General features: G+C 43.1%; 1 protein-coding gene and 1 long non-coding RNA gene across 3 annotated transcripts in view; one reads left to right on the forward strand and one right to left on the reverse strand.

Annotated features, from left to right (window-relative positions):
- LOC309710150 overlaps window positions 1-26,143 on the reverse strand; it is a 394,879-nt gene that overhangs the window by 306,405 nt on the left and 62,331 nt on the right. The gene's annotated exons all lie outside the window — the stretch shown is intronic.
- Window positions 1-26,143, forward strand: part of LOC309710138 (guanine nucleotide-binding protein G(o) subunit alpha) — a 135,881-nt gene that overhangs the window by 105,132 nt on the left and 4,606 nt on the right. Inside the window, exons 4-8 of one of the 2 annotated variants that reach the window (XM_082539392.1) lie at window positions 1,674-1,834; window positions 11,391-11,519; window positions 13,182-13,311; window positions 17,072-17,225; window positions 20,067-25,693. In XM_082539392.1, the coding sequence (XP_082395518.1) occupies window positions 1,674-1,834; window positions 11,391-11,519; window positions 13,182-13,311; window positions 17,072-17,225; window positions 20,067-20,254 (762 nt within the window). In that variant the 3' untranslated portion in view covers window positions 20,255-25,693. Of the gene's footprint in view, window positions 1-1,673; window positions 1,835-11,390; window positions 11,520-13,181; window positions 13,312-17,071; window positions 17,226-20,066; window positions 25,694-26,143 lie in introns of those variants that run through there. The other variant, XM_082539391.1, reaches the window with a different exon arrangement.

The following is a 26,143-nucleotide window of genomic DNA, read 5'->3' on the forward strand; positions in this document are numbered from 1 at the left end:
TGAAATAAAGTTTGGGTATAACCCAAAGCTAGGAGCGCGGCGCTGACATTTGTAATCACATGCCCCAAACAGCAACTCCTCTTCAGCTGTATCAGTTACCAGGAGCTGATGTAGCTGCCGCCTTTGTCCAGGAGGCAGCCAGTGCAGATCAGCTGGCTCTGCCCCTGAAGGAAGCAGATCACAGCTGTACGACAACAACCGCCTCTTTGGGCCTCTGCAGCTAAAAACAAACAGGCTAAAAAAGCTCTGTCCCTCCCAGCTGCTCTAAAATGTTGAAAGAGGTCTTTTTTGTTCGTGTTTGCTGTTATTAGCCAATAAAGTCCAAATGTTTGAAGTCGACTGTCTGTATGTTGTTGCAGCTTTGTGCTAATCTGGTTTTTACATCACTTCCTGTGGAAACATTGTACCAAGAGAAGAAATGGCTGTCACTCTGTTTTGTCTTCCTTCTTGTCATATTCTTGACATTTTTTTATTTCTGCTTGCCCTCTAATTAATCTAAGGAGCTTGCAAACAAAAGCGTCTGGACTTCTTTGAGTTGCTTGAAGACGTTTCACCTCTCATCCGAGAAGCTTCTTCAGTTCTAAGGTCAAATGGTGGAGAGTCCCAGATATAAACCTAGTGGGAGTGACCCCCCACAGAGGGACAAAAGGACCCCCTGATGATCCTCTAATCGCCTGAGACAAGGTGTGAAACTGGGTGTGGGTCACAATCAGCCAGAGTTTCGGGTGAGGTCATTGTGAAACCTGGCCCCACCTTATCATGTGATTTCCTGAGGTCAGATGGCCCAGGATGTGAGTGGGCGTTAAGGCGTCTGGGAAGGGATCTCAAAACTGGATTATAGATGGCAGAGAGTTGGTGTCGTAAACCCCGCCTCTGTTCAAAGATGGTCGCTCACAGTGGACATAGATGCTTCTTTCACTCCTCTTTCAAACCATCTGTCCTCTCTGTCCAAAATGTGAACATTGGCATCCTTGAAAGAGTGACCTTTGACCTTTAGATGCAGACGGACTGCTGAGTCTTGTCCTGTGGAGGTGGCTCTTCTGTGTTCCGCTTGTGAAGTGGCTGTTTGGTCTCTCCGATGTAGATCGGTTGGTTTACGACACCAACTCTCTGCCATCTATAATCCAGTTTTGAGATCCCTCCCCAGACGCCTTAACGCCCACTCACATCCTGGGCCATCTGACCTCAGGAAATCACATGACAGGGTGGGGCCAGGTTTCACAATGAGCTCACCTGAAACTCTGGCTGATTGGGACCCACACCCAGTTTCACACCTTGGCTCAGGCGATTAGAGGATCATCAGGGGGTCCTTTTGTCCCTCTGTGGGGGGAAACTCCCACTAGGTTTAAATCTGGGACTCTCCACCATTTGACCTTAGAACTGAAGAAGCTTCTCGGATGAGAGGTGAAACGTCTTCAAGCAACTCAAAGAAGTCCAGACGCTTTTCTTTGCAAGGACACACGTGTTACACGTGTACACATTTCGTGCTACGTCTGAAACTTTTACATTCTAAATATTTCTCACAAAGATGGTTTGATTACATTGTTTACACAGTGCTACACTGTTGTACTCCAGCGTCTCATAATCAGTATGATGCTCTTGTAATGCCACAGCCTCTTCACTCCACTGACAGCGCTAACCTGGAGCTGCCTCCCTGCTGTGTTTTCTTTCAGGCGGATGCTAAGATGGTGTGCGATGTGGTCAGTCGTATGGAGGACACGGAGCCTTACTCTGCTGAGCTGCTCTCCGCCATGATGCGTCTGTGGTCTGACTCGGGCATCCAGGAGTGCTTCAGTCGCGCACGAGAGTACCAGCTCAACGATTCAGCGCAGTAGTACGTCCATGTGCTTATTTCTGCGTGTTTTTGTTGTGAGGCTGTAAACATTATCAATATCAGTACTGAATCCATTATAACAAAAATAAAAACCTAAATCTGATCCAAAAGTTAGCTTAATGAAAAAGTTAGCAGTGTGCTAGCAGCCAAAGCAATCACAGGGAGGTTTTGCCAACTGGTTGGGGAACTGTGTGGTCTGTAGGTCAGTGTGACTTGGACCTCGTTTGCTTCATCTTACATTGACATCTTTATTTAATTACAGACATCTTTGAAGGATTACAAACACATCCAACACGGCCGACAAGTTAATGTTGCCGTCAACTGTCTGCAAAACCTCAGCACCTGGGACGTTTCCGGCTAATGCTAATAGCTTATAGCTAGCTTGCATGGTTAACAACCTGAGAAGCGTGCTGCCTGCAGTTGACCGCTGAACACAAGTTGCTGCGTAACTTTGGACTAAAGCAAATCGCTTCAAACTTTAAGCAACAGACAGTAAACTTTAGCACTTTGTGAATTTCGAGGAAAAAACTAGAAATCCCGTTTGATAAGACTGTCGGCTCAGTAGGGGGAACCCTGAGTTTAAGCATGATTCCCATCCCTTTGGTGGCTGTAGACACAAAGTGTTTGTAGTGATACCCACAGATGCACCAAATCATCACAGCAAATATATTTGTCTTTGTGTTTGCGTCAGCAGATCCCTGATTTACTGAGACCAGATGAATACATGAGTCATTAGTAGCTGCTACACCGCTTTAAACACAACACGTGAACTTAAACACATACACACTACTGTTTATTCATGCAATCATACCCCGCCTATTACAGTCAATCGCCATTACTGGGTCTATCTTATGCTGAGTGCATGTGTAGGTAGGAAGAGAGAGAGAGCGAGTGGGTGGGGTAGAGAGGAAGAAGAAGCAGTCATTTCCCTCAAGTGCCGTGTTTGTCGTTTAATTGTGCTTCTTACATCCAGTAAAATTACAGCACGACATAAAAAAAAAAGATCGTGACAGAGGACTCAGTGAAAGTTACATGGATGTTATCATTTAAAGATACAGGCTGCGAGAGAAAAGGTAATAAAAGGTCACGTGAAGGGCACAAGGCACGGCGAGAGAGCGAGAGAAATGGAGGAGGCAAAGTGAAGGATCCTTTGAAGGATTACAAACATACTCCTATCAGCATTTACATGTAATCAGTAACTTAAGTAACATCCACTGTGTGTGTGTGTGTGTGTGTGTGTGTGTGTGTGTGTGTGTGTGTGTGTGTGTGTGTGTGTGTAGTTTGTCTGTGCTAAATGTCACGTTAAAGATTGATGCACTCTGCCTACTATGTTGTGGCCTGTGGAGCAGAACAGAGCAACCAGCCTATGAACTGATAGGACACATATCACATGATCAGACCACACTAGGTTCAACCTGTGTGTGTGTGTCTTTATTGAAAACCCTTAACAGAAGATAAATTTGATGTTATTTCTCATGTGGAGAATGTTATAAAACGGTCCAAAGTTGGCAGTTATTAGTAATATTAATAGTACTTTTTTGTGTGTTGGTACTCACGAGTGCATCTAATGTCTTTTTATTGCATAGAAAGCAGAAGGGTCTATTGTGAGAGGAGCAAGTCCTGCCTGAAGCACCTCTCTGTCTGTCTCTGTGCAAATACCCTGCATGGGCTGACCTATTTAGCACAATGCACATACACTCTGACTGTGATTTACATCCACTGCCTTTATGACACAGTCAGTCATTCAAAACGTGAACACCAATCTTGCACATATGAAATTACATACAAATACCAGGCAAAGTAGTTAAATGGTAGGGGTGCAACGATACACAAAATTCACGGTTCGGTTCGGTTCGATACTTTGGTGTCACGGTTCGATTTTTTTTCGATACAAAAAAAATGTTCATGCCTTTTTAATTTGTCATTTATTAAAATTATAAATATATATTTTAACTCAAAAGTACAGTTTTTAAATTTAACCCTAACCCTAACCCTTGTGCGTGTTTTTTATTTTGACAGCGAATGCGCACCTGCGGACCACTTATGTGCAGCCCTGGTTATTTAGCTCGTCATATTGCAGCCACAGAAATTCTTTTGTCCATGAAACCATAAAGCTGCACTTTCTTTTTGCCTTATAGTCTGATTTGTCATAACTTCTCCGTTTTGTGGTAAGCTTTTCTTTGGCTGTCACTTCTTCACCCTGACCTGTCTTATTTGGCTCAGCAGAACTGAAATGCTTTTACACACTCACTCACATAAGAGATTTCACTTGTCATGTTTGCATAGTAAGCTAACAATTAATAAGACGATGTCAGAGGAATTGGTGCACAAATTATCATCACTCACAGATCAGTGCTGTCGCTCTCTATACACAGTTCGCACGATTGCAAAGTGAAAGCAAAAAAACAAGCGCAAATTCAAACGCGATTGCAATATGTCACATATTGACAGTGGCTCACCGATGCCAATGACATAATTACCCAGCTACATTTCTGAAAGAATGCAAAAGCATTGACATATATTTTTCCTACAATAGCCCGACGGGCAGGGCAGAGATAGATTTTGGTAGCCGACTGAAAAAATCGCTAGCCCCGGGACGTAGGGCTAGCGATATTGCGAGCCCTGTATCTGATTGAGGAATCCCTCATCTTTGGAAAAGAGTTTATTACAGAGAAATGGCTCTTTCCAAAATAAAAGCTATACTATCCGCTTCTTCTGGGCTATATTCTCAGCAGCATATTAAACATATCAGGTCCCCATAAGGAGAATCCTGTGCTAACAGCTGTCTAAATGACTCGGCTAAAGTTTGTAGCATGCTTGCTTTTTTGGTCTGCTTCCACTTGTCTTTGCACTAGGATGATGTCGGCGTAAATGTGCAGTCATATTCGTTGTGTTCTCACTAGAGCTGTCAGCGTTAATCTCGTTGAAATGACGTTAACGCCACAACACGGCAAATCTCCGTTAACGAGCTACCCCTGATAGCCCCGTGCGTGGGGCTAGACGGCCAACACGTTAACGAGCTAACTGCGCTAACACACTAGTTCCCACCCATGTAATTGAGCATTGCGTGGCACATCCAACATACTGTTTTACTTTGTCCATGACGCGCTTACCTTCAGGGTCATACGTCACATGAAAACCAAAATAATTCCAAACGCCAGATCTGAATGAGGGTGGGGGAGGTTCAGTTTGCCATGTTGCAAGGAGAGCTTAACTTCTGTCTCGCTAGCTTGCCCTGCGCTCTTCCTTCTGACGATGCTGTCTGTGTTGAGCGCTCAGTGAATCTGCATTCGACTACTCCGCCTAGGCTGCACTGTCGAGCCTAGGAGGAGTAGTCGAACGCAGATTCACTGAGTGCTCAACACAGACAGCATCGTCAGAAGGAAAGTTGATAAAATAAATTACAAATTTTGTATTGTTCGATACATATGCGTACCGAACCGAAAGCACTGTATCGAACGGTTCAATATCGATACGAATATCGTTGCACCCCTATTAAATGGATGCTGTAAGTATTGGCTGAGTTCATCAGGCTAAAAAGACTTGAATACAGAGCTCGTGCATAATGCACAGCTATTACAAACACTCCGTCATCGATGTTGGATAAACGTTACAGTTAAATGTCACAGTCTCTGTTTTGTGCTCAATATATTGATTCTACAGCTTGCATTACATTTGACTATTTAGACTCGCTGTACATGTTATTGGGTCATAATGCAAAGCTGCTTTAGCCATGTTGATCATTTATTAGATCACTGCTATACACAGTGATGCTGGTTTGTCCACTGCAGCGCGTGTGTGTGCGAGTGTGTGTGTGTGTGTGCGTGTGTGTGTGTGTGTGTGTGTGCGTGTGTGTGTGTGTGAGTGTGCGAGTGTGCGAGTGTGTGTGTGTGTGCGAGTGTGCGTGCGTGCGTGTGTGTGTGTGTGTGTGTGTGATTTCCTGGTCTTCTTCTCATTCGTGCTAAGTAATGACAGGGATTTTTCCTCTGTTGACTCAGAGCACTTTTATGTTGTGGCTAGCTTTCATGGGTTTGCATCACGTAGCTGCTGCTTCTGTAGAAAAGTGCTGGTTTTAAATATGTGTCAGGACATCGCAGTAGGGGACGCATCTAACCAACTAAAGGCTGGTTCCTTAGCAACAGCTATGGGTTAAGACGGTTAAGCCAACCCCTCTCTTGCCATAAAAAAACATAATGCTGCGTGGAGATAGTAAATTCTGTGTCACTGTTACAATGGTAATAACAAATTTTATTTAGTTTAAACTTGAAGATAGAGTATATGGGTGTACTGTATGTATTGTGATGTTTATACAATAAATCGTTGCTTTAATGTAAACATGAGAAGCTTTTTGTGTTACCGTAAGTATAGAGCTGACAGGCTGCTTATGGCTCCCACTTGATGGATTGTGTTTCTGTAGTGAGCCACTGCACTAGTAAATGGCTCACGTAGAGTCACTGCACTTGAGTTTATACAGCAGGGGATCGATACAGCTGTACTCCATATATCTGGCTCTCTCGTACTCTCTGTGTAAGATGTCCCTGTCGGGTGGGTTTCCTGTTATTGTGGTTGGCTATTACTCCAAAAACAATTTAGAAATGCAGCTCTTCCATGGCACTTTACGGCGGTTTTAGTTAATTAGTGTTCAGTGTTATAGCTTTGTTAACAATACTGCGGGCTGTTGTACTCACAGAGGTTTATTCGTCCATTTTCATGGACATAACTAGCCCAGTTTAGGGTTTTCCCAACTTTAATCACATTTGGAATGACAGCAAACATGAAAGAGATAATTATTGAAATCCCATTTTACTTAAGAACCGTGATTGGATTCTTGCCATTTTCAGAAACAGATAAGGTATATATCAGAATAAAATGTTTAGCTGTAGAATACACATCAAATCATAACCAGTGGGGAATATCAAGCACAGCTGGAAATCTTGTCCATTATCCATATTACCTACACTGTAAAAAAATTTGTGATACAAAAGTATTTTACTGTGTATTTTACAGTTTTGTACTGTTCTTCTAGAATATCATTAAATTTACATAAATAGACTGTGATATTACATTTCAAATGTAAATTAACGTAAAATCACTGTAAATGTAATAAAACTTAATTTTCTTGTTTGTTAAATGTATCTATCTGTACATATTTAGATTGTTAAAATCAAGGCTGGACTGGGACAAAAAATCGGCCCGGGCATTTTGGCCCACCAGGATAAAGATTGAAAATGTGACGTCATTCAGGGGTAAAACCGCAAAGGATTCTGGGAACTCGTGGCAAGCGGTACTAGCGCACGCAGGCTTTCAATTGAACTCAGTTACACAGCGATAAAAAGAAACCCAAAAAATGGCAAGAAGCTGTTGTATTATTAACTGCAATAGCCGGTCGCATGACAGCCACGGGAAGCCGACGGGTAAAGAGAGTGTTTGGTTTTTTTTTTATCGGATTACGTTGTTGAAGAGAAATTTTTTAAGCCATGTTTCCGAAGTAAGAGCCGACGGATGGTCTGGATATACCAAATATAACGTCGCAGAACACTCCAGCTCACAGGTTAGTCTGCTCCAAGCATTTCCACAAAGGTCAGTCTGCTGTTGTAGTTAATGCGTCATTTTTCTTAACATAATTGGTGATATAGGTTACAAGCAAGTCTGGCGCTGAACAGAAATTGTCGCGCTATGCTCCTTTGTTTATTGTGCATAAATAGTGAATTGTCCTGACACAATATTGCGTTTCGCTTCTGTTATTATGGTACATTGACAAAACCATATACTTTTATTCACAGGATAAAACAGGTTTTTTGTATCACTAATTGTCCAGTACGATTACAGCATACAATATTATTGTCACTGCTACATTTCTGTAATGCGTACCAGAAATTATTTCTACTACTAATTAATTACCGTTGAGCTCAAAGGTTATATTAATAAACGGTTAAGGAATGTATATTTATGACGACGATTTGTGAGACTGGTAAACTTACCTTTGTTCGTACGATGGTCTTTCGTTCTACACGGTGCATTTCAAGGTCCTGCACCCATCCGTCGGTAAACTGTACCTGGGCTTGTTGCAGTGACCTGAAGTTACTAAACTTCATGAGTGTATGCACTCACTCCAAGAACCGTATAATTATAAATATGAGCGTGGTGAAAGTTGGGCAGCACGCTAACGTCTTTTGTCCCTCTGTGTGCTCGTAAGGGTCTGACCCTTTCACTCCTTTGATTTTTTCCTCGTATCTTTTCTTTGTCTTTTCGTCGAGTCTGTCTTTGTACGGACCGGCATTGTTCTCCTTTTGTTTTGTACATTCCTTTTTTTGCGGCAAAGAAAAAACAAGAAGGTATTGGAACCGGAGAATGAACGTTTTGCGGTGCTGCAAATGCTTGCATTTGATGCAGGTACTTGGATTGTTTTGCCACGAGTTCCCAGCATGCAATGCGCAAAAATCACGTGATTGCTAAACAAGGGGGAGGGTGCATCCAGCCTCCTCAGCTGTAATTGGTCCAGCCCAGAGTCAATCATGACCAATTGGCCAATCCAACACCTTTCATTATATATACCCTATATAATATAAAAAAAAAAAAAAAGATCCATCGGCCCATAAAAACAAAAAATCGCGGTGTACTCCAAACCACCTCTGGCGCTGGTGCCCTACCCTCAATTTTAAATGCATTTAGACACTAAGGGTTTTCGGGAAGAGCCGTGCTGCTCTCTGAGAGGAAGCTAGTACCATGCTCTCCTGAGTTTTAAATGCACTGACCGACTGTTAACTGTATATTTCTGTACATTTAAGTATTATTATTCATAGTGCTGCATTCATTGACCTTTTTTATAGGTAATTTCATTGTTTAATCACATAAAATTGTTCCTAATTTAATGTTTAAAAGCACTTGAAAAAGGCAAAATCCCATGTAAAATTAGGGCAACAAACTGTATTGTCATTACTGAAAATAACCGTATTTTCATGGGAAAGTTATTTTCTGTGATTTTATCGTATTATTTTGGTGCCCCAGCTGCCGGAAAATTACTGTTTTTTTAGGATTTTTTTTTACAGTGTAGTTTTCCAGCCTGGACGGGAACATAAAGTAGAAATCAGCTTGATTGCCGAGCAGTTAGCAGTTAGCGATCAGTCTGACCGTGTCAGAGATCATTGTTCCTTGGCACAGCACTAATTAAGTTAACCACTGTTGTAATTATTAAACACTTTACTGGAAATTTAATAAACAGTGACCCTGTATTTCCCCCCTTAGTAAAATATAACTCTATAGAAGCTACGCCTACAAACATCTGCTGGGCTTATCATGTCTGGTTTGCTAGATTAGCTAGCTACTCAGCTACACATTAGTTAGTAGCCAAAGCCCAATGATGTGGCAGATCAGCATCAAGTCTGTTGAAAGTTGCTTTTGGTCAAGCATTCTTTTAGTGATTAAGCCATAATGTTGTATGTACTCCTGAGGTCGGTGTTCATTGACCTAGCGTACCAAGAAGTATGTCCGCTAAAAACAGCCTAACACAGGTTACAAAAAGTCATCTGCCTGTCCGAAGGTGATATGTAGTTGACATTACTGTGTGTTTGAGACCTTTGTGGGACTGCAGCTCTGCACATTATATAATGGCATTTGTGTTAGTGTGAGTTCGTGTGAAAAGGTGTTTCTGTGAAGCCTAACAGCAGAATGGAAACAACCAACAGGAGGAGCGGACGTGTTCTTGTTAGAGAGGGTCAGACCTCCTGAAGGTCACGAATGGCAAATAACCTAACCCTAACCCTAACCCTTCTTTCTTAGTAAACCTTCTAAGCTCCTCGCAGTTCTTTGGGCTCATTATTTACATTTCCCACGTGCTAGGTTTTGGAAATCTGCTGTTTCTTTGCAAAATGTTTGTGACTTTTCAGTTTGAAATACCGAGTGGTTCACACAAATTGCATGAACCACTCGGCATAATTGATCTGCTTTGGATTGCTTTGTAATGAAGTGCTCTGGTTTGTTTGACTGACTGCCTTGTAATCTAATTAGCATCCTTTCATTTTGTGAATTGAAACATGCTTTAACACCAAGTCACTAATCCAGTCAACGGATGCTGTGTAGAAACATGGTGCGCACATCTTCAGGATGTGGTGCTTGTTTGTTTTCAGTTTCAGAAATAAATCGAGGCTCAGCTGTTCACACTTTCATCTTTGCTCAGGATAAAAATATCCAGTCTTCTTGTGTCCTCCTTACAGCTTTCACATTTTAATCACAATATAATTCAGATTCCTTTCTCTGTAATCAGTTGTTCTTATCGCTGAAGCTGTGACAGTGTACCATCCATTTCTTTTTCTCGTCATCTCTCTAGCTTTTGTCTTTTAAAAGTAACTAATGATCCTCCTAACGGCTCTGAAACAACACTTTGAACAGTTTCTAGATTAAAGATATGCATCTGTGGCACCAAGGCTTTGGGCTAGTCACCTATTACAGTTACATTCAGATGACTCTGTGGACTTTAAACTTGGTTTTCAGTTGATACTTTTACTGATTTTAATTTATTATGCATCTTGTTTATGGCTTTTAATTTTCTTATTTATTTTACTTTATTTGTGTCCAGCACTTTGTGACCACTCGTCTATGGAAGGTGCTTCATGAACACTTTTATAACCTTTGTAAATGTTACTTACTGTCTGTTTCCTTCGCCCCGATGGTGAGATTGACCTTAATTTAAAGAAGGGAATAAACAAGAAAGGAAAAAATGAGGGATTAAACCTTCCAAGGTGCACATTAGCTGGAACCAGAGCAGTATTCAGGTGTTAAAGAGGAAGGCAAGCCTAACAATCACAAAGTGACTCTAACATAACTGTAGCTCTTCCTTCTGTCGCCCTTAGCTGTGTGCTACAGTAGATAGTGTGAGAGCTCGAGTGACTGAGAGAACGATTCTCTGGATTCTGCTGTTCACGATTATTTGATTTATACGTGCACATTAAAAAATAAAGGCCCTCTTCCAGGGATATTCCGTTACATAAGTGAATCCTCCCATTCCCCTTCCTCACTTGTTACCAAGTGGCTGCTCCATGTGGTAACTTTGTATACAGACGTTATTCTTCTAATGTGTAGCAGCGAGAAGTTTGCTGTTATCCAGTAAACCAAAATTTAATCAACATTTCTGAGCCACTAAAATAGATTTCTACAATGAGATATTGAACCATGTGACACATTGCTGTTGCTACAGTGCTGATTTGAGGCTCACTTCCCATAGAAGGAGCAGGGAAAGAACAGAAGCACCTGGAATTAGCTCAGATATTTGCAGATCTACAGTGGTGGGTGGGTGGGTGTCAGATTGTGCTCATTATGCAACACAAATTCACACTTAAATTGAAAGTAGGCCATAGCACCACAAATCCATTCACATCTCTGTCAATGCAGTCATCAACATTGAGCCACTTACATGAGCTCCTGGTGGATGTAAAGGACACTTCAGGGAAATTTGTGATGTTTTTGGACCTCATTTACACGTGGTATTTTCCTGCAGTTGTTGTATGGGTACACAAACAGTTGTTGTGTCAGATTCTGAGTTTTGTGTGTCTGTGTGCAGCTATCTAGACAGCCTAGATCGAATTGGTGCGGCGGACTACCAGCCCACAGAGCAGGACATCCTGAGGACCCGAGTGAAGACCACAGGCATCGTCGAGACACACTTTACCTTCAAAAACCTTCATTTCAGGTCAGTATCCAAAGCGACTGCTGCCCCGATGTGTGCGCTCGGTGCTTCACTCTCAGCGGTGCCTCTTACTGCTCCTCTAGCCAAGCGTACAGTAGGAACTCCAGCCTGTAATTAATGAGATTAAATGCTTTAAACAAGTGTCTATATTTATGATTCCCTTCCTTTTAAATGAGCTCTGATTCAATTAGAACAAGGAGCCGTGGGAATGATGACAGAGAGGAGAGGCATTATGGGAAAGAGAAGGGGCGAGTCCTGTTCTGGCGTCTAATCTAATCGCTCATTTTCCGCCCTACTTCTGTGGATGTGTGCAGGTATAAGCACACATTCATGTCCTAACTGAAGACAGCAGAGGGGTTAATACGTGTAGCATAGACACCAATTATTTTTCTGGATGGATGCACATCACGTTTGGCAGCTAATGCTTGTTTTGCTTTTCCTCCTTCTTTTGCTTGGGTTATATTGTGCAGTTCGTTCTGCTGTCACTCTCACCGTTGTGTAGGAGTTGTGCTGGGTGTGCTTTGTTGAAGAAGCCTAAATATTGTCAGCTCAGTTGCTATTACTAGCAGTCAGGCAGTGTGTGGGAGGCTACAGTGTTCCTCTCCTGGGTGTAACCCATGAACCTACCTACCATTATACCCATCACAGACTTGACTGACTTCATCTCACTGTGGATTAAGTCCTTTAGGGTGGTTGTTATGTTCTTTTCTAAAATTGCACATCTGAATCTGGTCATTTGCAACATCAGCTGACTTACTTTCAGTGCAGCACACTCCTGTTTTTTGGTTAGTGTGTGTTTTTGTATACTTGTGACAGATGTTGAGCTACCTCAACAGTTTCAGCTTTAGTGCAGTCCTCAGAAAATCAAACCTGACGTCAGAAATTGCCACGTGTCTGTGGTAATCGATCCGGAAAACTGTCGCTGCAGAGGAGAGACGGGAGAAACAAATCCAGATACTCTGAAGCTCCATTTCTCTCACTGTGATAAAACCCTGATAGGATTTAGCGTCAGGCTAACACCCTGATCTGTACACGCCGCAGTCAGCAGGTACAGTGTGCATACGCAGAGGCACTGTCCTCGCTCATGCAGAGGAAATCCTAATAGCAACCTTCTGACAGCAAATATAAGAGCTCCTTTGTTTATCTGAAGAGCATAAATAAGTGAAAGTCACATGTCAGATCATCATCGGTGATAACAGTATAAGGAAATGATGTCAGCATAAAAACTGTTTCTGTGTTTCTTTAAACCACAAACTGTTTCAAAAATCAGATTCTGAGGAGAAAAGAAGGAAATCCAAGAAGATCTTTGTGACGGCGCTCGGGAAGCTGTTAATATCAGACATCCTCAGAGCACCTTCAGGTCCAGGAGCGAGGCCAGAGTCCTTCTGTGTGGACGTAAACCTGTTATTAGGACTGTGTTATACCCACGGACTGAAAGCTGCTTTACTCCCCGGATCTCCGTCAGTTTGGACGTCTGCTAAGAAGTCGTTCTCAAATTGAATCAGGCTTCGAAATGAGCTTCAAATTGAATCACTTTCTAATTTGACTTGACTGAATTTAATTTATTATTTCTATTTTGTACAAATGTAATAATTGACGATTTCAATTATGTTTGTGTTAAAAAATCTGATCTTGTTTCCCGTGTTTGTCTCTTGTGTCCATCAGGCTGTTTGATGTGGGAGGTCAAAGGTCAGAGAGGAAGAAGTGGATTCATTGTTTTGAGGATGTCACAGCCATTATTTTCTGTGTGGCGCTCAGCGGATATGACCAGGTGCTGCATGAGGACGAGACCACGGTAAGGACACGTGTTCACAGCTGTGCTCTCTCTCTCCAGTGAATCCGTCCCACGTTTATGCATTCTGGATTTAGGAAAACAAAGGTCACGGCACACACGACAAGCAGCCAGTGTAAAGATAGATCTATGTTTGTCACATGTAAGCGGACACAAAGCTTGTGACAGGGCTGGAGAGAAATGTCTGAAGAAATCAAGCCGTGCACATCTGAAAGGGTTATATATAAATACCTAATGCAGTCCCATTAGGACCCACAGACTGACTCTGTGGTAAACCACACGTCGTGCTACACAGTGAACTTCTGTGGAATTATCCTCTGGGCTTTTACTCACTTCCTGCTGCAGAATACGTGAGGACACTGAAGTCCCCACGGAAAATAGTTTTCAGACTTTTTGTTTAACAAAGGTTGTAACTGAATGCAAAGGTACATGCGAGTTATTTTTCTCCATGCAAATTATTCTTCCCTGCAACGCACAATAAACAAATTTCTAACTTGGACACAGCGAATGTTCCACATGATTCAACACGGCGGCTGTAGAGTCCGGGACGGGTGAAGTGTCGTCACTGCAGAGAAGAAAGAAGCGGTGACATTAACCACAGAGGATCCCTAACGATTATATCGCATAACCTAAAACAAATAAGCTGATTTGAATGCACAGCACTCGCTGCTATTTATAAGCATAGAGTGAATCCTGGGAGAATTCCAGGAAGTCGAAATGTGTTCAGGTGCTCATCTATTTATGCAGCTGTCATCAAGCTTCCCTCTGAGCTGGGAGCACCAGAAGACGGGCGCTGGAGGAGAGGAAATATCCACCACAAAATGTGCTCACAAATAGCTTCGTCCTGTTTTTGCCGCTTGCATTTAAAATCTGTTGTTTCTGTGCCTCCATATAAATAGCGGTGCAGTTGTAAACAGGCGTAGCTTTGAGCTTGCTGTTTCACAGTCGTGCATTTGTCTTTACAAACCTGTGTGGAAGAAGCAAAATCCCACCGAAAGAAACAGCCTGGACCTTTTTCAACGACGAGCTAGTGATTCTGATTTGTTGACGTAGAAACCGTGAAAGAGCGTGAAAGGCTGCCTCTGTTACCTCTGCACCAGTGCCACAGGAGTTTCAATCAAAAGTGTCGTACTTAATGATCGCTTGACAGAAATTTACAGTATTGCTAAGGTCATGAACGAGAGACGTGATGTGACAGCTGAAAATCCCAAGACACAACAAGACAGATCCAGGCATCCAGCAGTAAACACGCTCATATGTTCAGACAACACGAGCTGGAGTGTTTTTGTTTTTGCAATCTGACTGACGTAATTCTCAAATCAACACTAATATTGTTGAACCAAACAGTTTTCAACGAGCTGCTGCATCCTCTGCCAGTTTTACTAGCAGATGCGTCCATATGCGCACAGTGAGGATGTTACACAGTCGAATGGTAAAGATACCCCCCCCCCCGACCCGGCAGTAATGGGAGTGATACATACTGCATATCCCTTCTGGGCAGTTCATCAAAGTCGCTGATAGGCTGTGGATTTAATTAGCATGGCAATATTTCCCATTATACTGATCCTTGCTGGACGGGAGATTTTTCTTTTCCCTATCAGACCGAGATCGTGCGTCTGCAGCCCTCACTGCTCTGTCTGCTGACTTGGTTCGAAGGCTGTTTCATGCTGCATGACGACATGCTCCGTGCCTGCATTTAACTGTGTTTAATGACGTTTGAAATAGTTTTCCCAAGAACTCCCAGAATACTAGAGATCGCCAAAGTCACACGACTCAGTCTTTTAATGTCACTATACACATGTACAGTGAGATCCACAGTTAGTGTGCAAATATACAAATAAAAGTGTTATATATTTACAGTGTGGGTTATTGCACAGTATTGACGGTAGTTTATGTACAGAGGGAAGTCCTTGGATTGGGGGGTGGAGCTGTGTCGTCACGTGTGAGCTCAGGGTGGCTTTTGGGAAGAAACTGTTACATTATATCAATGTGTTGTTATTATCAGTATTATTATTATTATGTATTAATAAATAATGGTGGCAAAAAACAAAATAGGTTCATTCACATTTCACTGTTATGAACTCCTTGACATTATACATCCCATAATCACCCACACACATGACATTTATAACACTTCTGTTTAAACAAGAGATGACACGTGTGAGTTACAGCTTCAAAGATACTGCTTGAGTGAATGTTTCTTAAAGCCTTTCAGCACTTGCAGATATGCTGCCTTTGGTAGAACAGGAAAACTTCTTATAGCCGAGATTTATTCGTGGGCTGTTTCGGAGAACAGAGAAGAGCTGAAAGAGCCGCTCGCCGGCTTTCTGACCTTTTAAAAAGCATCAGTGTGTTAGAGAGACATCGACACGGCTCACGCTACACTCAGTGCTGTTGCTTTGTTGTTCTATTGCGTCTACTCCAGCAGCTCTGGCATTGTGTTTTTTCTGTGTCACCTCCTCATTTCTGTTGGAGCGCTCTAACGAACACAGGCGTATCCCCCCACCCTTTGACGACACGACTGCTGTATGTGGATACTGTCTTCCTGCCTAAACACTTTCCTTTTAGCACTTGGGATGCATGTGTGTGTATGTGGGATAGAGGACGGGGGGTTAAAAAGGAAGTGGGACTTGGGTTGGGGCGACGGGGTCCCTTGCATTTTCTGTTCCTGCTCTAAGCTCCGCCCTGCAGCATCTCTGGCTACTTCCACTCCTCCTGTCACTGTTGCCATCGACTGTCTTCTCTAACCAATCAGCAGTCAGATCTTCTACAGAAGCTCCACCCACAGACAGGTATGAAACCACCCCGATAGGTGTACGCACACTCTGAGAGTTGAAAGCAGCGCCTCTTTGTGTCTGTGAGCCGCTCAATCCAAAAATGTTGTCTGGCTTTCTCCTCTCTCTTTCTTCCTGGTAACTTTTTAAAGCTCTTCTTAATTTCCTAATTTTCTATAGATCTGTTTTTCCCTAATCCAATCAGCTGCTTTTGCTCCCCTGTCCTGATCTAAGCAGGAAAGAAATCAAACTGGAGAGAAACTGCTTTCAACTCTGTCTCTGAATCAATTTCACTGTAGCATGAACGGGTTTGTTATGAACAAATAATCCAGGCCTCAGTTTTGTTTCATCTTCTACTTATTTTAGTAGCCAACCAAACAGTGGATACTAATTATTCATTTATGAAGCACATGCATTGTTCCTGTTTGGCCGAGAAGATAAATATAGTCAGAAAACACTTGCAAAGCTTTTAGTTTCAAAGTGCAGTAATAACTTGAGCCTCCTCTTCCTCCTCCTCTCTGCCTTTACACTTCATTACCTCCACAAACTGTCACTGCAGCTTTTTCCTCAAATACATGCTGCCAGCCCGTGCAGTCACCTCCTCCTCCTGAAAGCCTCACTCTGCAGGGCCCAGAGTGGGTGCTTGTGCTTAGTTGTTCAGTGTAATAGAAGCTAACTGGCTAAAAGAGCATGGCTTTGCTATTTAGATTACTAATAATGTTGATTACTGATACGCTGATACAAATACACATACCCAGATATACGTGTCACTTTCCAAGAGGAACTTCTAGGACTTCTGTTCTTAGATTCAATTTTAATTCCTCTTTGTGTTAAGATTGTGTGCATGTGATATGGGTGTCCTTAATTTCGCTTTGTGTATACATGTAGGTGAATACTATATGCCCGCGTTTCCGTTATGTGCTTTTACAGTGTGTTAGTGGTTAGAGGTTTAACAGCCCCGTTAACTCGTGCTAATGTCTCTCCTGCAGAACCGCATGCACGAGTCTCTCAAGCTGTTCGATTCCATCTGTAACAACAAGTGGTTTCAGGAAACCTCCATCATCCTCTTCCTGAACAAGAAGGACCTCTTTGAAAGCAAGATCAGCAAGTCACCGCTGTCCATCTGCTTCCCTGAGTACACTGGTACATACAACCCTGCACTGTGACATCTCATGAAGTGTACTTATGTTAAGACAAACGTGGGTTCTAAAACGAGAACTAGAACCCCTCCCAGAGTCCAAACCTGCACCGAGGATTTACTTTTAAGGGAATCGTTCTTTTCTATGTATTCATTTTATTTTTGTTTAAAAAGTTTGCAGTGCAGTAAAGGAAAGGCAGCTGTGAAGTGGAACAGTGAGATCAGAGGTCAAAGGTGACGAGATATTTGAACGCAAACTATAACGTGATATTTAGAAAATCCATATGCCGACATCATTCCCTAAATGTTACGATACAAACAAAAGGTTCAAAGATGAGACACATTTTATGGAAATTTGACCTTGAAGAAAAGGTCAGAGGTTACATCATTGCTTACACAGCAGGAAACAATGTTTTAAATAGCTAAACTTTGACCTTCGGATCAATCTCTCGACTTTAAAGGAGGTCAGATATCAAATATGTGGCGATATTTGAACTCTTTATATGGTGCTTTCTATATATTGACAGTACACACTTGTAAGAGTGGAGCCTGGCCTCAGTCATAATCTGCCCTCTCCTGCTTAGGCCACAGGTTACACTGCCAGGTACAGTCAATACTACAAATGCAGTATGCATTCAGATAACTACATCAGCAGCTACAGCAGTGTTCCTGCTTGACATCAGAGCTGCAGGCTTTAAGAAGCATTAGTTCCCAGCTAGATGTTGCTTGGTGGCTCTTTACAGCATTCGTCAACACTGGAATGGAAAAATATGTTTACTATTCAACTTTATTTACACAGCGCCAAATCACAGCAACAGTCACCTTAAGGCGCTTTATACTGTAAGGTCGACCCTACAATAATACATACAGAGAAAAACCCAACAATCATATGACCCCCTGTGAGCAGCACTTTGGTGACAGTGGGAAGGAAAAACTCCCTTTTAACAGGAAGAAACCTCCGGCAGAACCAGGCTCAGGGAGGGGCGGGGCCATCTGCTGTGATTGGTTGGGAGAGAGAAGGAAGACAGGATAAAGACATGCTGTGGAAGAGAGACAGAGGTTAATAACAGATATGATTCAGTGCAGAGAGGTCTGTTAATACAGTCTGGCTACAGTATTTCTGCCTCCAGGGTTTGATAGTTGTGTCGATCAGGACCAGGGGAAAAGGTTTGTTGTCCATTTATTTTTTTAAACTGTGGGTGAATCACTTTCACATTCAAACTGTCAGCACCAGATGCTGCTATTAAGTATCGCACACACACCCGTATTTATAATTAGGCGAAGCAGCAATCGAGCAGAAACGTTGGCAAACGTCTTCAGCTGCTCCAGCTGTTTATTGAAACGAGCCTGAGATCTGTGGACAGCTGCGAGCATTAGCTGCTCAGACTAAAAGTGACTTCCCTTTCATAACTGCATTATGGTGTAAAAGTCCATTCTTTTGTCACCACAGTCCAGCTGCACCTATATTAGAGCTGGTGATGTGGTTGATGATTTAAGCTGTCATTCGCTGAAGTTACTCTTTCATTAAAAACAAGCATGTCGAGATTTCACGCAGAGCAAAAATACAGTGAAATGAATCAGACCTGGCCATTCATATATGTAGCTCTCAGTTTTGAAGTCACAATTGTGCTGATTTCTAAGAAAGTATGAAAGTCGAACATAACGTTGAATACAGACAAAGAGACTCACAGGGAATAAAAGCTGGGGTGTTAGTGGGAGCACGAGAGGAGCTCCAGTGAGAGAGGAAACAAGAGACAAGACAACATGTGAGGCGGGGAGGGGGGGGGCAATGCCAGAGACGGAGAGAGCAAGAGTGTGAGAAATTTATAACAACACAGGCAAAGCAAGATGGTGGGAACGCAAGAGGCCGAGCCAGCGGGACTGTGAGAAAGCGAGAATTAGAATTCCAATCTTGTTTTCGGCCCCTTCTCCTCCTCTCTTCACCCCTCTGCAGACTTTGTGCCTGTTCTGATGAAGTTGCCACCGAAGCAGACAGACGAACCACAGTGCTGCTAATGGCTGAGAGCCAGATAGATGTTAGCGACACTTGGAACAACATTTGCTCCAATCAGTGAGATCTGACTCATTCTAAAAGCACTGTACCAATTTAAGCTGCATTACCTGCCAAATGCTTGCGTAAAGGCAGAACAGTTGATAATGCTGTTGAGCTAAAAGGCTGCACAGTGGATTTGCCAGTGCTGGTAAATTGATCAATGCACGGTACGAATAACGGCTCCGTTATTTTTAGCTTCAGGGCCTCGTATCTGTCACATTCTGAAGTCTGTAACACATTAATAATGTTCAGGAAGTTGCAGTCTGCGCCAGCAATAACAGGACATATTAGCTTCCATCACGTATCATTTATCTGTCTGAAATCACCTCGTCTGAGAACGCGGCCCGTGCATCATTTTTATTGAAGCTTGGCTCAACAGCCGACAGAGCACGCCTCAGCCGAATGTGTGCTGAGAGTCAAAGGAGATGTTTTCAGAAAACATGGAGGGGAGCACACGGATACAAAGGTTCAGATCAAAACCAATCACAGCAGATGGCCCCGCCCCTCCCTGAGCCTGGTTCTGTTGGAGGTTTCTTCCTGTTAAAAGGGAGTTTTTCCTTCCCACTGTCACCAAAGTGCTGCTCATAGGGGGTCACATGATTGTTGGGTTTTTCTCTGTATGTGTTATTGTAGGTCGACCTTACAGGATGAAGCACCTTGAGGCGACTGTTGTTGTGATTTGGCGCTGTGTAAATAAAAGTGAATTGAACTGGGGGGCTTTTTCTAACTCTGTGTGTGTGTGTGTGTGTGTGTGTGTGTGTGTGTGTGTGTGTGTGTGTGTGTGTCTCCTCAGGTCTAAATACTTACACAGAGGGACTGGGATACATCAAGTCTCAATATGAGAGCAAGAACAAGTCACCCAAGAAAGAAGTGTACTCCCACGTGACCTGTGCTACGGACACCAACAACATCCAGTTCGTCTTTGACGCCGTCACTGACGTCATTATAGCCAATAACCTCCGAGGGTGTGGCCTGTACTGATGATGCTGTTAAACTTTGGCCAATGGATGCTGGGTGTTTGACTTGTATGTGAGAGCCGGTCAAATGTGGGGTCTGAGCTGAGTTCATGATGTCATAGTACTCATTTCTCATACTGGCCAAGTTTGAATTAACTGGTTGGTTGTTGGTGGTTGGTTGGCTGAGACATCTTATCTTTTTCAATCCTAATTAAGAACCGTTATTTTAAGCGTACCTTCTGTCTAAAATCTGTTCTCGCTGCAGATATTTTGCACAATACCGAAGCTGAGAAGCAGAACGAGAGACCAGCTGAGCCGACCACAGTCTAGTGTACCGAATCACTCGTTTACTAGATGTATTTACTTTTTTCCCTTTGATTTCAATTTGTGTATTCATATTTTTGTATCATAAATTTGTGCCTTATTTATACCAAAAGTCGACGCAAACGTGCGTATGATTAGTCTTAGTGGGGGTCAAGTTTAGCTAATTCAAAGCTTTAATCAAAACTGACTTTATTGCAGGCATTTCAAGTACTAAGTGTAAATTTCAGAGCTATTAAGTCGATGAAAATAATTGTATGATATTTTCAGAGTAGTAGAGTTTTGGGGGGTTAAATTCCCAGCAGCATTTGTGCCCACTAAGAAGCTGAGGGGGGAGTTACAGCAACACTGTTGTGAAATGCAAATGATAAAAATAATAATCTAAAATGAATTTGGTATGTTTTATTTAAATGGGATTGCCACTTTTACGTTCCCATAGTAAAAAACAGAGTGCACCCTGGTCACTAGTGGGTGGTCCACAGGGACACCACAGACACACACACCTGCTGGTGGCTTGTTTGTGCTGTGAAATCACGTCATTCTAAAGAGTCGGGCTGTGAGAACATATCACCAAATCTTACTGCTGTGCTTTTAATCTGAGAGGAAACGTTTTCGGCCCGTGTAGATTTCAGTAAACCTCCTGATTCCTCTTTTGATTGAATCTAATTTCATAGTGTAAATGAGCGCATAAAGAGGACGTTGTTGCTTGAGCCACGCCGCTGTCATCGTTAATCTCTGCAGACGCCATTCCCGGCTGCAGGCTCATCTCGCTTCTTGCATGGGACTCCTTAAAATCAATTGAAACAAAGAGTCGCAGAAGCTTGTGCCGACTCCCGCGGACATTTTCCACCTAGATAAAGCTTCAGCACAAGTATTGATTTTAAAGGGCACTGGCACTGCATCCACTGTGTCAGGCTGCACCGTGCAATATGCCTGCTGTCCTCCAGTCCACCTTAATAAACCAGAGGTGAGCTTTGAAAGATTACAGACTGATGTGTACGTCCTCTGGGACGTGAACGCAGACTACGATTGTATCCACGCTGTTCTCCTCGTATCTCGACGTCTGTTTGGAATCGATCATAAAGCGAACAGAGGAGTGACGGGTGCTGTTCTGACCCAGCTCAGAGAGATCAGGGCAGTACTGGAGCTACGTCATTAGTTCCTCCGTGTAGCCACAGTTAACATCGTCACATAGAAAGTGTTTGTCTGTGAGACGCGATGGAGCCGACGAAGCTTTATTCCGCTTTTCCATCCACGCACAAACAACCAGATGTGCCTCTTCTGCTCAGAGCCGCCATTTTTGGAGCACAGGTAGATGTCATCATCATCGGCCCATCCGACCACATCTGTGCCAAATTTAGAAACGGAGCGCTCCCTGAGGCTGTCGTTCAGCCTGCATGCTGTGTGCCGTGCACTGATGTGTATTTTGTGTGTTCATGTTTTCAGATTGTATATAGTTACCTACATGTGTCTGTTGATAGTACAGAAAAGGTCACGGCGTGTGTGTGTGGGTGTACGTGCTCATGAACGTGTGTGTGTTGTGTAAGAGACGACATCAGCCCATGGGTGCTGCGGTGGAGTCAGCATCTGTGGATTAATTACCCAGAGGGCACCTATCTACCCTTTCAGCACAGACAGGCCTCAGACACACAAACACACTCACGGGGCTTCAAAATGTCACAACACCTTAGTTGCCAAATAATACTGCAGTTTCCAGCCAAAGAGGTTCACACGGCCACACAGCGAGCCGCTGCCACGACTGCTAAAACTGCTTCATCGTCGTCTCCTCGGACTGATCTGTTACAGAAAGGAAAACGATCTCTGCGTTCTGTGTCAGTCTCTCCTTAGTTTTCACTCTCAGTAGCTTCATTCATTCGCTACACTTTGCATGAAGCTTCTGTTCCTTCCAAACACAAAGCGTTTAGTGTTGACAGGCTGAAATCGGTGCTTAATCCCATCGATCCAAAAATCAAAGTTCTTCTATAAATTCGGATTTTTTTCCTAAACTGGGGAATGATCGCGTACAGAGTTCAAACACGATCCTTTCCCTCCCCGTCTATGCAGTGCAGAGGTTAATATCATTGCAATCGCACATTTCACTCGTAATAAAACCAAATCTCCTCTTACCAAAATGATTTCCCTCTGTGTGATACGCGTAGGAGCACAACTGTGCGTCTGATGCAACAGACACGGGCGCATCTAGAGAAATTTTCTTAGGGTGGCAAAGAAACCAAATGGGGTGGCAAAATCAAAGCCTTTTTTTTTTTTCAAACACATATGCAGGTGGTTACATGTGGCTATAATGATTCAAATGCAGTAAGTATGCACGCTTTTCATATAAAAATAGTCTATAACTTAATTATTGTCTGTAGCCCACATAATTAAATACTTTAGTTACATAAAGTACATAGCCCCTGGGATCCCTGTGACACACAAACCCCTCCACCACGATAAGGTAGCGATTCAAGGAGAGTTTGTAAACATAAACAACCATTTATCTAAAAATGCAGACAATACACCTGCTGTTTTTTTCATTTTGTACAACCATTTAAAAATATTACTAAAACTAAAATGAGAGAACAATCAGGTGTCGCAATAAGATGCTCCACAAATGATGTGTGCCAGTAAAAAATGGACCAAAAGACAGAAGAGCACAGGGACAAACCTGCAGGCCCGACAACAGCAGCTGTATCACTCCGCTGGTTTTCTACTTTGTGACAGTGTTTACAAATGTGCCTCTGTGACATTCATTAGTGCCCTCACTGACACACAAAACAAAACAACGACTACACAACAGAACAACAACACAACACACTGAGTAAACACTCCACACGTCACAAATCTCCCACATCTAAACTCTCTCTCTCTCGCTCTGTCTCGCTCGCCCTGTTACCGTCACTCCCCAAACTTTTCCCTCTTCCTAAACAACCAAATCCCACATGTTGACATTTTTTTTAATTGGTCGACATGGTGCATTTTTCCACCGATAAGAAAGAGGTGGCTTTTTTCCTTTACTGTTTTCGTGCTGTCCTTACAAAACGCTTAAAACACACAAACGTGACGACAGTATTTAGAACGAAGCGTGGCTGATATATATATGATCATAACTCTGGATTTACTGGCCTGTAATTAAAATTTAAAAACTTTGAAGTCTGAACTTTCAATGTGGCTGAAACAGAGACTCAGCGTGGCTGCAGCTTGTTGCTGTGTCAGCTTACATCAGTCATGTGATCTGGAGGTGCAGCGTGTCCGTGGACCACAGAGGGTTAATAACACTCACCTTCCTTCCATTTCCACAGTGTAACATCCACCCACCTGTGTGAAATCTGAAATTCCCATGGTGTTGTTCAAAATGTGCTCTGGCACAATCATGAGCATCGCTTGCTGCTGAAAACAAGAAAAAAGCCGGTCCTGCTATGGGCTGAACCATTTGTTACTGGTGCAGGGGGGACACTATGCAATATATTCAGTTTTAGCATTTATATTCACTGCTGACTGTAACTACGCTCAAACTGTTAATGCTGTCTTATTTTAATAAACAACACTGTCATATGCAAAACTGGGGTGGCAAGGGATCATTTTAGGGTGGCACTTGCCACCCCATGCCACCCTTCTAGATCCGCCCCTGGCAACAGATACACTTCTGTTTAGTCACTCCACATCCACGCGGCGCTGACGACTGCTGCTCTGCAAAGGTGCTGCTTGTGCTGTGCTTCCTGGTAGCCGTTAACACACAGAAAGGAAACCGTTAAGTTTGTGCTGCCGTCGGGCTGACGGTGACAGGACGGCATCGGAGCTTTGTCCTCCAACGTTAACCCGCGGCACCGCACGGACCTACAGGGATTCGTGCTGTTTGTCAGTGACATACTAAATTAGTTAGAGTGATCTCAGATCAGTGTGTGCCTAAATTTATTCACACAACACAACACTTGAATTTTACTGAACATACGCTAAAGACGGCAGCTAATAGAAAATTTACTGAATTGAGCAGAAACGTCTTTTTTCATAAACAGTTCAGTAGAAGTCATGGTGTACATGATGAGAGGTGAAAAGACCAAAGCCAGTCTGTTACGCAACTAAAAGTGTGGAAGCCTCTTTTTTGGTGGAGGTGAACAGTGTAAGCGCTCTGCTACAGTGTTTACAGTCCCGTCTCGTCTCTTCATGACACAGAGCAGGCGCTCGGGACGGGAAACGTGCGGTCCTTCACATTATTACCTTTTAGACCTCGTCGTTGTTTCTGCATCAGGCGAGCTGTAACACAATTAGTGGTTTAGGACCAATCCCAAGTAACAGAAGACAACTGCAACAGTAGGCGAGGTTGAGAGGACAAGAGGAGGACAAGGAAGTAGCAAGTAGTTCATATTGATGGCAAATACTTCATTCCTATAGGCTGCGCTGAAGGACACATCTGTGGGTCGTTTGTTTGCATTGTTGTGCTGTGTGGATAACACAATCAGTGGCCTATTCAGCTTTGAGAGTTGGGGACAGCAGTGGGTGCACTTCTGGGCAGCAGGTGGTGTCACAAAAGAAATGTTAGCACCTTTTGCCATGTCATTGCCACAGCAGCACAAAAAGCTGTTGAAATGTCACAATGGCAGCCAAACCGAAGTGCCAAATCTTTCCCGTGTTAGGTTTAAATGAGCTCCTGTGGCCTGTTTTTGCTGACTTACTTGTACGTTGGATTTAGAAACCGGGTTTTGCTTGCAACCTTTTAACATTCGGTCCCTGCTATACCGTGCCAGCTGATGTAATGTGCACTCAGGCTGCTGAGCTGGGAGAGATGTCAGAGAGCTGGGGGGACATGACCGTAACGACCCGTGATAGCATCACGCAGAGTTTATGCCGGTACACATCAGCGTCCTTGCACTCACCGTGCTTTAACCTTCCAGTCTCTGTTCAACCAACATGCTGGTACCAATCAACACTCGCTGTACTGTACAAGTCGCCCACATCTACTAAGCTGTTATCTGTGCGTGTGCGAGTTTGTATGAGCGTGTGCCTGCGCGTGCGTGTGAATGCTGCATTTTATCCATCACTGTGCATAAAATGCATCTGCTGTAACTCCCTCACTGTTGTCATAATTTATTGGATGTTGTATTTATACATGAGATAAAGACAATAAAGCATCACATGAGTAACTTGATATGGGTGATTATTTTTCTTGGTCCTGTGTGTGTGTGTGTGTGTGTGTGTGTGTGTGTGTGTGTGTGTGTGTGTGTGTGTGTGTGTGTGTGTGTGTGTGCATTTGGAGCAGATTTGAATGTAAATGTTTTCCAGAATATGTTTTGCTTTCCTCCACGAACTATAATTTTTTATTGAAAATATGGGCGAGTCCTGCCCGGGCAGGCCAAATTAATACTGTCACAGTTTGTTGGTGTTCCAGTGTGAGGCCCAGATGAATTTTTAATGTGTGTCTATGACTGTGTCGACATGCTCAGTCGGGGTAACGTGTAACTTTGGCCTTCTTTCCATGTCCTCCCTATCACCTGTTTCCTCACTCTCTCCTATTTCCTTCACCCATTCCCCTAATCTCCCCTAATCCCATTTTCCCTCTTTATTCGTGCCTCATTATTTTGCCCCCCCCCCCCCCCTT

Source organism: Aulonocara stuartgranti (genome assembly GCF_965226115.1).
Source record: "Aulonocara stuartgranti genome assembly, chromosome: 7".
NCBI classification, from domain to species: Eukaryota; Metazoa; Chordata; class Actinopteri; order Cichliformes; family Cichlidae; genus Aulonocara; species Aulonocara stuartgranti.